General features: G+C 37.8%; 1 protein-coding gene across 1 annotated transcript in view; it reads right to left on the reverse strand.

The window, feature by feature from the left end:
• Positions 1-567: 567 nt before the first annotated feature.
• SLC39A8 (solute carrier family 39 member 8) overlaps positions 568-13,524 on the reverse strand; it is a 28,955-nt gene continuing 15,998 nt past the window's right edge. The window contains exons 6-8 of the mRNA XM_058193036.1: positions 8,102-8,309; positions 7,372-7,556; positions 568-3,610 (exon numbers count right to left, since the gene is read on the reverse strand). Of these exons, the coding sequence (XP_058049019.1) occupies positions 3,461-3,610; positions 7,372-7,556; positions 8,102-8,309 (543 nt within the window). The 3' untranslated portion in view covers positions 568-3,460. The remainder of the gene's footprint in view (positions 3,611-7,371; positions 7,557-8,101; positions 8,310-13,524) is intronic.

Genomic DNA, 13,524 nt, shown 5'->3' on the forward strand with positions numbered 1-13,524 from the left:
TAGAGATTTAACTTAAACTTAAAGTTCCAAAAATGATCTCCAAACACTAAAAAAGCAGCAACTGGATTTATGGAGAAAAATTAAAGACTAAAAACTAAAGAGGAAAATTAAAGATTAAAGATTTAGAAGTAAAAGAAAAACCTAAAAGATGATTTAAAACATAGAAAGCCTGGAAAAGCCAAACAACATTGTGAAAAGTGACTATTTGGGAGAAATTGCTTTTCTAAACTTTATCTCTAACTCCCCTGATTGGATGACAAGCAGCTGTTTTTGATTTTTTATATTCTGTGGAATCCTGGAATTGGGAGTAGGGGAGCCATCTACTGGAGGAAGATTATGCATTGTACAAAATCCAAAAGGAAATGAAGAAAAAATAAATAACATCTGGAAGACTATCTTACCTTGACTTTATTTAATAGGCAATTGGAATGCTGCCGTGGCGGGCTGCAATCGGTTTAACAACCGGTTTAGTGAGTGCATATGAAACATACTTGACAAAGTATTTTACAATTGTTAACCCAGTTGGATTTTTTAAAAAAATCAAACAAAGAAAAATGCATGAACAGATTCTGTAAATCTAATTTATTCCTTCACTGGAAATATATTAACAAAGTCAGATCTCACCTCAAAAATCATGTAGGTAAGTATACCATGAATCTATAAAGTAGTGACCCCGTTGAAATTACCTAGTACTGTAGAAAATATGCATAATTTGTAATAAATATTGCACATATCCTCCAAACTGCTGTAACATGGAAAAGAAAAGTGCCATTATTTTCTTCTTCCTTTCTGTCCACAGTATCAAGTTTCTTGTGTTGTTGTTATTATTTGCAAAAAAAATCAATTTGCATATATTTTAGAATACACATAAATTCCAATAAGAACTAAATTACAGCAAGAAAAAATACATATCCATCAAGATGTAAAATCAAATTTGTAAAAATAAATGCAGGAATACAATGTGTTTTCTTTACTAAAATGTATGAAGACCTTTAAAAACTGTGCATATATCTAGGCAGGACCCAAATGATAATTACATGCCATACATGCAAAGGTCCATCTTCATTGATCCTGGATTAAATCAATAGGAATACCATAACTTTCTTCTAATTCCTTAATTCCTCCAAAAGTTTTCATTAATCATGGTGGGAAAATAATGATTTGGGCCAACATGAATAATTTGGGGGAAATAAAAGCTAAAATGGGCATGTAAAGCTTTTGAAAACGTAAATGTTTGGCCCTCAAGTTTGTCAATGTTTTCTACATTGACCCATTCTATAATATCCATATATTATAGCCATGCTTGTTGAGACATACTCTTAAAAAAAAAAGCAAAATATTTTTTTTAAGTTGTTTGGCCCTTGATTAAAGAATTTAATATAGCAATTCCAGGAAAGATCCCTCTCCTTAAAAGACTGAAGAACTGTTCTTCCGCTAGAATAAATTATATTGGTTATGAACCAGTTCAGTCAGTGTTGGCTAACCTTTCGGCACCAAGTGCTGAAACGGGATCGTGCGTGCCAGAAACTGAAAGAGCAGCTACCTGGGGTACATGTGCGCCCTGGGGTGGCCTGGAGCAGCTGGTCTGTTGGTTTCTGGTGCATGAATATGCACTGGCCATCTGGTCTTCCGGTTTCTGGCACGCATGTACGCACAAAGACCAGCAGCTGTCTGGTGCACATGCGCACACCAGGAAGATGATCTTCTGGTTTCCAGCACACACATGCGCACCATCCACATGGTCTTCACGCCAGCATGCATCCCAGAAGCCATAAGACCAGGTGGCCGGTGCACATGCATGCACTGGAAATTGGAAGAGCAGCTGCCCGGCACGTGCATGTGCACCCAGCGGCTGATGTTCCTGTTTCCGGCACTCCCACATATGTGAAGACCAGATGGCCAGCATGCCGGAACCCAGAAGAGCAATGGGCAACGACTCAGGTGTCCAGAGAGATGGCTCTGTGTGCCACTTCTGGCAGGCGTGCCATAGGTTCACCATCATGGAGTTAGACTGTTGAGCACAATGATGCATTCCTAAATATTGGGTTAGCAATCATATGGAACATTTACCTGACCCGGCTTCTTATTTAATGTTTGGAACTGAAGCTGGACTTTCCATTAAAATTGGAACACAATTCTTATGAGAGCTTTGTTTATATATCAAAAGTGTACACAGGCAATCAATATTTAGAGCATATCTAGACATGCAATTCAGCCAAAAGTCATAGTTTTCCTATCCTTTCCATTTCTAAGGAATTTATAACAAGAAACTTTAACAGTTTAGAATGCTGACTGTGGCTCATTTGTGTTGAAAGTCAGTAATAAAAATCCAATGTTTCATGGCTGTCTACTGTTTAATTCTTCCTTTAAAAATAAATGTTATTAATTATTAAAAAGTTGGTGAATTTTTTTCGCCAGCTTTTAAATTTATTTTTAATGCCATTCCCATAAGCATGAAAGAAATAAAAATAAATAAATAAAAGGAAGTCCAATTAAACCAATGTTAATTAGAAATTGGAATTTCTGCATGATTTTTAAGATCTTGCGAAAAATGTTTGTTTATTTTCAAATTAATAATTTCTGTGGTGGAAATTTTTAAACCTATTTTGAATTACACTGTAGTAAAAAAAAGGCAGTGATTTCTCTAAAAAGAGGAAAAGGGGAGGAGCAGGGTGATGAGGAAGAGAGAGGGGGAGGGTCAGGAGGAGGAGGGGGAAGCGGGAGGGGAAAGGGGGAGGAGGAGGAGGAGGAGGAGGAGAAAATTGGTATTCCTTCAGTCCTAGCAGGCAGAACAAACCATTTTCCAAAAGCTAGAGATCTGTAAAATCAGAGTCTTCCAGTTGCCATATCATTTTCATAAAAATTAATGAACAAAGTATGTAATGCTCATTCAGGAAGGCGATAGGCCAGCAGGATACTGAAATGACAGTGTGATTTCTCCTACTCGGAGGAGTCCCCTATGTGGTTAAAATGCTATAAACACATACCTTAAAATGGGACTGAATTTTCTGTATATTTTTATAAAGGATTGATCTATACAGTAAACCATTTCAGCCTGAATTATGCTGCACACGTACCTTAAAACAGATCTCAGTACAAAGTTCGAAACCAGGGGCTTTTCTGATATAGAGGTTTGGTAGCACATTTTCATTGACATAAATAATAAATGTCTGTCTGTTTTTCAGACAAACCCTTTCATAACTTAGTCCTCTTATCCCACTAAATTGTTGCTCTCTGATATAAAAGTGACTAACATAGGACAAACACACAGAGGAAAATGCTATCCTAGAATGCATATTAGAAAATTATTTTTATATATTATTTTTATATTTATATATATTATTTTCATGAAAAAAAAGTTGTGTTCCATCAGGGAAGCAAACAAGGTGCCTTTTATTACTTTCAAGTTCCTTTCTGAAGCGCTTCCATTTTCACCTAGTAAATTGTCTTCCTTGTCACATTATTCCAGTTCAATTTCTCCTGCGTAGAGAGTGATGAGCAGGATTGCTGTAAACCCTGTGAGCAAGCCAGCATTTTGAATCAGGAAAAAAACCAGATCTGTTTTTCTTCCAGTTACTTTTTCTCTCAACATGTCGTTCATCTCTGGAAACTGGAGTTGCCATGGGAATAAAAACCACCAAAAAAAAGGAGAAAAAAAAATTACAGTAGGTAAATCTTGCCATCTAGTGGTAGAATAGCATGTTAGTATATTCAATTTATAAAATGCTTTCATTTCTATTTTATGGTGGGGGTTTTTTGTACATTACTGGTAAGAATAGATACAACTTCTAAGTTCCAAGAAAAAAAAAGAACTTAATGATTTGGGGATACACCCATCTTGGAGAGTAAAGCCAAACAATTACTTCACCAAGACATGGATAAGAAAAAAGAAGCTATGCTTTATTTCTAAACCTCTATTCTTAGATTCGGGGACTTCCTCGTCTCTCCATCTTAGTCAGGAAACATTTTATTAGTTTGTGTAGCAAATTTAATTAATAATCATCTGTTTTGGGTCAGCTTATTATGAGTGAAAAGTTAAGATGAAGTTCAGGTCTAGCTGCAAAACTTGATAAGTCGCAGTGTTATGTAGGTAGGAAAAAATAAATCTTTCCTTGTAGACCTTTCATTACCCAGCTAGGTAACATCAACAGTACACGGTATGTTCCCTGTTTATATACAGTAACTTGCCCTTCCAGTTTTAGTCAGTGGATGCTTTTCTCCTTGGTATTTCTTTGAATGGAGTATTGTTTTCTACTTGATTGTTGTCTAGTGTTTATCCCTTGTTATCTAGCTGTTGGCTGCTGGCCAGGGGTAGTCAACCTTTTTATATCTACTGCCCACTTTTGTATCTCTGTTAGTAGTAAAATTTTCTAACCGCCCACCGGTTCCACAGTAATGTGTTGTGTATCATAGTCTGCGCATGCCTCTCGTGCATCGTGGATTGGGTTTCGGGGGAGAGGCGCCAGCTACCAGCTCTGCTTGTTTGTTACAGCTGGGTGGTGTGGGGGGAGATGCACAAGCTATTCTGGGATGAGGCTCTCTTGTGCGTGGTCGCACTATAGCGCCATTTAGTTTCATTTAGGTAACGTGAACTAAACTTATGCACAGACGATACAAATAGTATATTTTCAGAAATTTAAATTGTCAGAGGGAATTTTATGAAAACCTAATGAAAATGTTTTTAAATAATACTATGAATTTTTTTTTAAAAAGTCAATTAAATTTAAAAAAAAGGAAAGTGCTTCAATATCGGACAAAACCCCTATCGCCCACCATGAAAGCTGGAACGCCCACTAGTGGGCAGTAGGGACCAGGTTGACTACCACTGCTGCTGGCGATTGTGTTTATACAATATAGTCCAACAAAATGGATAGCCATACAACTTTATCAAAAAATGCCTGACCACTCAACCTACTACAACACAACAAATATAATATATGAAAAGAATAATGTTACCTTATGTCACAAGTATCTCAGAAACAAACAACAAACAACAGACTATTGTAACCACGTGACTTCATAATAGCACACAAACCAACTAAAGTCTTCTAAAACATAAGTAAACCAAAAGACTTAGTAGCCCAAAAAGAAAGAAGTCATCTGCAACAAATTGCAACACACACTCTAAGGACTGTAATAGCCACTATGTAAGACAGACAGACAGAAGATTATCTATGAACAACAACTAGCAGTCAGAAGATAAAATGGAAACTCCTTAATCTCACAACCCATGGACAGACTCAATCACAACTGGGAAACTGACTATCTCAAACCAAGTTAAATCTAAAAATAACATTCCTTCTTAGGGCTAAGAGAATGTGACTGACCCAAAGTAACCAGTTGGCTTTGTGCCTAAAGCAGGACTAGAACTCATGGCCTCCTATGGTCTTAACCACTACACCAAATTGTTTCTTTCTGCTTATTTACCAACAATTAATCTGGATTATGTCTTGATTCTTTTCTGCATGAGTATTTCTAGATCTTAACTTGATGGAGATTGATATCTGTTTTAACTAAAAGTATTGAACTATTGTCCCACTAGCAGTAGAAATATAGTAGATGCTTTATGTACTTGGCAGCAAACAAATGAAGACAATTCTCATTCCTTGCTGCAATTAGTAAATATATGATTATTTTTTTTAGGTTCAGGTTTGGTCAATCTAAGGCTTCAGCCAACTCCCAGAAGAATATTTCTCCAAAGATCTTACCTAACCAAGGATGGGAAACAAAGCATCTTGGACCATAGACAAAAAGAAAAGAATTTGTAAGTAAGTAAGCCATAAACTGTAGCTATTGTATAGGGCATACATTTAGAATCAATTTTAGAATGCATTTTTAAAGGCTGTCTAACTGTAGAAGGCAAAGACATCAGACCAAAAACTTTACTAATGCTTTACCCATCATATGTAAGCATTTTAATGTGCAGAAAAGTTTCTTATGGAGGAACATTTGACAGTATGAGACCATACAATCTCTGTTTTGACCCAGAGTACTATCACTTCAGCTGATAGATTCCCTTGAACAATGAGATCAGTTCACTATGATCACCTAAGAGAAATGGTAAGAAAGAGAGAAAACGAAGAACTCTTACGAATCCTACCTGTTTCTAGACAGAGAAGAATAAAGTGAGGTTCAGCAATAAATCGGGGTTCTGTATTGATCATTCACACATATTATTACATTTGGCTTAGACACAGTTCTGGTCTAGAGACCTAAAGATAGAGAGATTTGAAAGGTAGATAGAAAATCCTATCACCTACTGTGCCATAAGCAGGCTTTCAAACTGGGTTCTATACATCATGTAAGATAGAAAGACATCAGAGAAAACAGGTTTAATGTCCAACCTTGTCTATGCTCTTGATAAAGATGAGAAACAGCTCATAAAATATACCCAGCTACCATATTTCCACTTTTTTTCTGAACTATGCCTAACTCACTGTACCTCAAGAAATGAGGCACAAACATATCCTACCATTCACTGTGCCAGCTATGATTATAGATGTGATCTATTCATGTCTTCCTCTCTAAGTGGGCGAAATTATATATCTCTACGAATAATTTCACATAGCTTTATTAAATTCTCTGTATTTTTAACACATTGATTTTTCTGGTTTCAGAATTTGCACCGCCAGAAGTATTAACATGTCACGCAGTCCCTGAAAACTTAAGTACTCCAAAAGTTGTGAATAAATTGTAATGCATAACTTGATAAAATAAGAAAAATATTACATACATAGTTGCCCTAATGGCATTTTAATTAATTTTTACTTAGCCATCTTTGTTTGTTTGTTTTTGTCCTAGACATACCAAATGTTTTGAAATGAAAATTGCTAGTATGCCACCACAAGCAAGACGGTGGTAAATTCTAAAACTATAGCTCTTGAATCCCACACAGACTAAATACTAAATCCATATACTTCCCCTTATTTCTCTCAAGTTTTTCAAGCCATTGGCCTCAGTACACATGTAGAACTATTCAATCTTCCATATAGGGTTTTCAGGTGCAGCTGGGTAACTCAGGGAGAACAGCTGTTTTTAGAATTAAGCAAAAAAGGCCAAGATACAAGTTCCTTACTTTGTCTCATAGCAATAAATATTTCCTCCTAGGGTTAGACTGACTGAATTTAACATCATGCTAGATCACATCCAAAATGTCCAGCTTGGAAAAAAGTAACATGAACTAATTGCCATTTCAATGTCCTAATTTCACGCTAATAGTACTGGTACTATGGTTTCTCTTAACATTGTCTCACAAATATTAGTCTCTCATAATCATGCATCGTAATAATGCTAATGGTTAAGTCCATTTATAGTAGACTATAAATATTGTTAAGTAGGTAGATGGGTAGATAAGCTGTAGCAGAAACTTACCATATCTGCAAGGGAGATGTATAGAAACATGCCTCCAGCTACTGCAAAAATGATGTTTGGAGCGAAGTTGTTGCCTACAATTATGCCAAAAACTAGGCCAATATAACAAGAGCATGCTGATAAAAAATTGAAAAACAAGGCCTGCCTTGTGCTCATTCCTGCATTAAGAAGGATGACAAAATCCCCTAAAAAAGAAATGTATGACATTATCAATATGTAACACAGTTACGATTTAAGCTTTCTCCAAGATAAATCAAAATACAGAGAGACAGTTTGGTGTAATCCTTTAAAGGCACGCTTAGTACAGAATGACTTTGAGCCAGTCATTCTATCATTCTTAGAATGAGAAGTTGAAAAACGTCTGTCTATCAATCTCCAGGACAAGCATGATAAATTATAGTCTGTAACCTTCAGTGGAGAGGCTTTCAACTTGCAGTAGATTGATTCAGGATGATAATAATTCAAAATGGACTGGTAAGATGTATATAAAATGTATCAGAAAACTATCATTTCCCCATTTAAATATAAAATATTTATGGATTATGTCTTGCTGGATGAGAAGTTTGTTAGGACAGCTTACCCCCAAGTACCGATGCCCTTAGAGTTGGAATGCAGATTCCTGAATCACTATGATTAAAAGTTGAAAGCCATAACTATGGTAGCTTCATTGGTTCTAGAAGTCTGCCTCAGCTACATACCTTAAACTTTGAAATGATGTAAAACACATTACCTAATTCATGAGGAAACTCTTCACATAAAATGGCTATAGATGTGCTAATTCCCTGAAGTAGGGAAAGTGTGAAAGAAGCTCCAATGGCTAATCCATCAATGAAGTTGTGCAAAGCATCGCTTAATGTGATCATCCAGGCAATTGTACCAATCTCAGATAGGGAAGGCCCTTTCAAACACTTGCATGAACTACTTTGCATTTCTTCTTTCTGCATCAACAATAAAAAATGAGAGTTACATCAAATACTAAGTCACTGTAAAAAAGCAAAGGATCATGTAGCAATAGCAATAGCACTTATATACCGCTTCACAGTGTTTTATAGCCCTCTCTATAGATTTAAACTGCATTTACTGAGAAATAAGACATGGAATGCAAAGTACAGGTAGTTCTCATTTAAAAACTGGTCACTTAGCTACCATTCAAAGTTATGACACACTGTCTCCCCTTACAATCCAGTTCCGGAGTTCCCACAATGGCGTGCGCACGCACACATACTGATCCCATGACCATATTTCAGATGCTCACCTTTACAGCTGGTTGCAGCATTCCATGGTCATGTGACCATGACTTACATTTTTTTTTCCGGTTGGTTTTCCAGCAAAAAAAACCCATAAAAACAAATGGATTCATTTAACAATCAGTGTTTACTTAAGTACCAACCACAAAAACCTCATAAAATCAGTCAATCGTGTGGGTATTATGACTTGGGATTGTCACAACATAATGGAAGTTCTGGGGTCCATTACAGTCATACAGTGGTGGAATTCAAGTAATTTAACAACCGGTTCTCTGCCCTAATGATTTTTTCCAACAACCAGTTTGCCAAAACTGCTCAGAAAGTTAACAACCGGTTCTCCCGAAGTGGTGCAAACTGGCTGAATTCCACCACTGCAGTCGTAAGTCGAGGATTACCTATAATCATTTTCCACATAATATTTCAATTCAAGCACAGAACCATGAAGTCAAATTCACTTCTGATCTATATCACAGTTCTTCTCTTTCTCTGCAGTAAGCTGCCCAAATGAAGTGAATTATCTAAAGAACTGCAAAACAGGATGGACCCAGGTTTCCAATGCTTTTAGCAATAGCAATAGCAATAGCAATAGCAATAGCACTTAGACCTATATACAGCCCTCTCTAAGCGGTTTACAGAGTCAGCATATTGCCCCTGACAATCTGGGTCTTCATTTTACCCACCTCGGAAGGATGGAAGGCTGAGTCGACCTTGAGCCGTGAGATTTGAACTGCTGAATTGCAGCTAGCAGTCAGCTGAAGTAGCTTGCAGTACTGCACTCTAACCACTGTGCCACTTCAGCTCTTAATGTCCAATGTTTTATCCATTTGGTTCAGAAGACCATAATGACTTGGATTCATCTTCTAACAGGCTTATCATAGACAACATGACACCTCTTTGCAAATTTTTAAAATGGCTATTAGATAATACATCAAATAATATGTTTTCCTTTAAAAAGCAGCTGAGCTACAGAATAGTTAATCAATTAAAAGTGGTCAGAAATTAGGTTGATGGACCAGGGATAATTTTCAGCAATAAGATAGGATTCTTTTATTCTTTTAAGCATTTGATACTATGGCAATTTTTCTGAAAGAATTATATTTCATATTGTTAACAGCCAGAGAGTCTTTCTAAGCAGTAGGGACTTTTGGAAACAAAGACACCATATTTTAGCTTATTTTTTTGGTCATCCAATTAAATCTTGTCTATCTCCCTCTAGAACCTGACAGGAGTATTTAAGACTTCACATAGCTTAATAAAGCAAACAACAAAGATAGCTCTTCCTCTGGGACTCTGAATTCAGAGTCAGCACAATTGTTGAACAGAAATTATTGTTCACCTATTAATCATGCCATCTAATTTCAATAGGAAAAGTCTGGACTCCCAGGACACAAGTTTTACTTTAAGTAAACAGATTAACAAAGGAAAGAACACTCTTCACTAATTCATATGATTTAGGGGTAGCTAAGTTGGAAAAAAAACTCCTGTGTCAATTTAAATAAATAATCCATTACATTTTTAAAATGTGATAAAATTTAGAATAGAATAGAATAGAGTAGAGTAGAGTAGAGTAGAGTAGAGTAGAGTAGAGTAGAGTAGAGTAGAGTAGAGTAGAGTAGAGTAGAGTAGAGTAGAGTAGAGTAGAGTAGAGTAGAGTAGAATAGAATAGAATAGAATAGAATAGAATAGAATAGAATTCTTTATTGGCCAAGTGTGATTGGACACACAAGGAATTTGTCTTTGGTGTATATGCTCTCAGTTTACATAAGGAGAATAAAATACATTCATCAAGAATAAAAAGATACAACACTTAGTGATAGTCAAGATTACTAATAAGCTATCAAATCGTATTAGGAAACAAATATAATTGAAAGATACAAGCAACATGGTTATAGTAATAAGTGGGAAGAGATAGATCAGTGATGGCTAACCTTTTCCAGATCAAGTGCCCAAAGTACGCACCTGAAACCCCAAAATGCAATGTGTGTGTGGCCCCTACACATATGCCCCCTCCCCACACATGTGCATCTGTGATCTAATGACCAGCGCCGGCACGAGGCACACACACATGTGCAGTGGAGCTGAACTCGGTCAATGGCTCGCGTGCCCACAGAGAGGGCGCTGCGTGCCACCTGTGGCACACTTGCCATAGGTGCGCCATCATGGAGATAGATAAGGAAGAGAAGACTAATAGTAATACAGTCTTAGTAAATTATCTGACAGAGTTGTGGGAATTAGTTGTTAAGCAGAGTGATGGCATTCAGGAAAAATAATAATAAATTAATAAAATAAATAGTAGTTTATTTGTAAAAATAAATAGTAATTATTAATAATTAATTAATAAATAAAAATAAATAGTTTATTTATAGCAATGGTATGATTATGATCAGTCGCCCAGTCAACCAGATGTGGATTTAATGGCCAGACTGGATCTAGCCAGGCCGGATTTGATATTTTTATCCTCCTATCAAGCCCAAGCCTGGAAAAAAAAATCTTGAATGGCCTGCAGCTGCCTTGCAAAGAGCCAGGCTGGATATGTCTCATCAACAGTTGAAGGAAGAAGGCAGCAGAGGTCATCTGGGGGTGGCAAAGGCAGTGAAGCACAGGTTGATAAGGCTGACCGAGTGCAGGTGGCCAAAAGGGCAGAGATGAGGCAGGGGAGATAGGCAGAAGGCGGGAGTTAAAGTGCCCTGTAGTCATAAATGCAAGTCGGGTATCAAGCACACAAATGTTGATAGTGTGACCATGGGAGCCCTACAACTTCAGTGATTGGTATAAGAACAATTAGTTTAGGACGACTTCCGGTATCCAGCGGCAACGGACGTCTGGAAGGCTTCTCCTGCCTCCAGCGCCCGAATCCGGCCGCCGCCGAGGCCCTCAGGGGCCAGGTGTTCCGAAAAGGACACCTGCCGCACGGACGGCTCGCCAGGGGTCTCCCAGCCGACATACAGGACTGTGGGGACCGATGCTGGCGCGTCCTAGGCTCGGCGGGGTTCGGAGGCCACAGGCCGCGGCCATTATTTTGGTCGTCGCCTGGGCCGCTGTGCCCAGTGACACCGGGGCATTGGATCTATAACTGCAGCAGCCTGGTGGTGAACAGGGCACGGAGAAGAATTGAGGAGGAGAAGGAAGGAATATCGGTAAACGTGAGTGGAGTGCTCCGAGTGCGGGGGTTTTCTCCCCTGCGGTTGGAAGGAGCACGAGTTATTCTGGAGAGAGGAGAACTTAAAATAAGAAGATTACCGGTTTTGTGGAGCTCTGGAGAGAAGAGGTGATGGAGAAATTTAGGAGGGAAGGTTTGAGGCCCCTCCTTCTGGGGAACAGTGGTGGCGCCCAGCTCCGCCTTCACTATGAGAATTTTGATGACATCACTTCCTTCGGCTTCCTGGTTGACTAACTGTACTCTGGACTCGTTGCTCCTGTGAGTGCCCCTGGTGGATCCGGAGGAAATTACAAGGATACCGTGCCTGCCTGAGGATTTTGTATTTTTTTCCTTAATGGCAAAAGGTCAGAGACCAACTGCTGGAGAGATGGAGAGAATTTTGGAAAAGTTATCTAATATGGACAAGAAATTGATGAAATAAGAGCAGAAATTGTGACTATCCAAAAGGATTTAAAGGATACTCAACAAGTTTCAGCAGAAAACAAGCAGAAAGTGGAAGGTTTGAGGGTGAGATGCGGGCAGTGCAGAAAAGAGAGGAGACGACAGGCAATGCTGTGCTTGACCACAGATGGATAAAATGTCTTATTTCCTTAGGTTTCAAAATTTGGAAGAAGTGGACCAAGAAGACTTGAGAGATGTTGTGACTAAATTGTTGGGAGAATTTCTTGGGAGAGGTGTTGATTTCATGAATTGGGATGTGGATCGAGTTTATAGAGTTAATTCGCAATATGCACGCACGCATGCAGTTCCCAGAGACGTTCATGTCAAATTTGTGAGAAGAGAGACGAGATGAAATTTTAGAAAACATAGGAGTGGGGCACTGATTTACAGGGGCAGGGAGATAGCCATTCTGAGGCAGATTCCCAGACAGGTACGTGAAAAAGAAAGAAATATTATTTTTGTCAAGCAAATTGTACCAGAAGGAGTGGGCTTCAGATGGCTGATGCCAGAGGGATTGATGATTTTCCGGGAGGGCATTACGAAAAAATCAGTACAATTATGGAGGCTACGGCCTATGTGGAGGAACACAAAGCCTTCCTGGAATCAGATGACCCAGGAATTGAAGAAGGGGAGGTTATAGATCATGGGGCTGAAGCGGCTGCCGCTGTTGCGGCCCTGGAGTTGGGTCAGGCTGAACCCAGAGTTCTGAGATCCAAAACTAGGAAGTGATAAAGATATTTGTGTTGGTTTTCCTTATTCTCTTTTGTACGATATTCTGTTTATTCTTGACTCTTCTTTATTACGTATTTAAAATTTGCAAACTTAGCTACTTCGTGTCACCTGCTTGCCTTATGGCTGTTGTATGTGTTAAAAAATTTGAGTAAAATTCTTATTTTAGATAAGAAAAATGAAAATTTACCATACCTGATATGTATTTGTATAAACCTTTTTTGACTAATAAAAACTTTTTGAATAACAATTAGTTTAGTACCATTGCAACTTTGAACTGTCACACAGGTGTATGTATTTTTAGCAAACATTTTATGACTATATTTTTTATTGTGGATGAACTGCACTGAAAAATTTGAATAATTTCAAATACTATCTAAATTTCAGTCAATGCATTGGAAATACAAAATTAGGTACTGATTTATTTATTTTTTTACCATTGGCTAATATGGCTCTATTCTGACAATGAAATTCTCAGAGACGCACTTAAAGAACAATTTCAACATTTCAAAAATTACAGTCAATTTTCTCATCAAAGTAAACATAGAAAAATTAAATGATGTCTGACTTAATTTT

Source organism: Ahaetulla prasina, chromosome 8 (assembly GCF_028640845.1).
Source record: "Ahaetulla prasina isolate Xishuangbanna chromosome 8, ASM2864084v1, whole genome shotgun sequence".
NCBI lineage: Eukaryota > Metazoa > Chordata > Lepidosauria > Squamata > Colubridae > Ahaetulla > Ahaetulla prasina.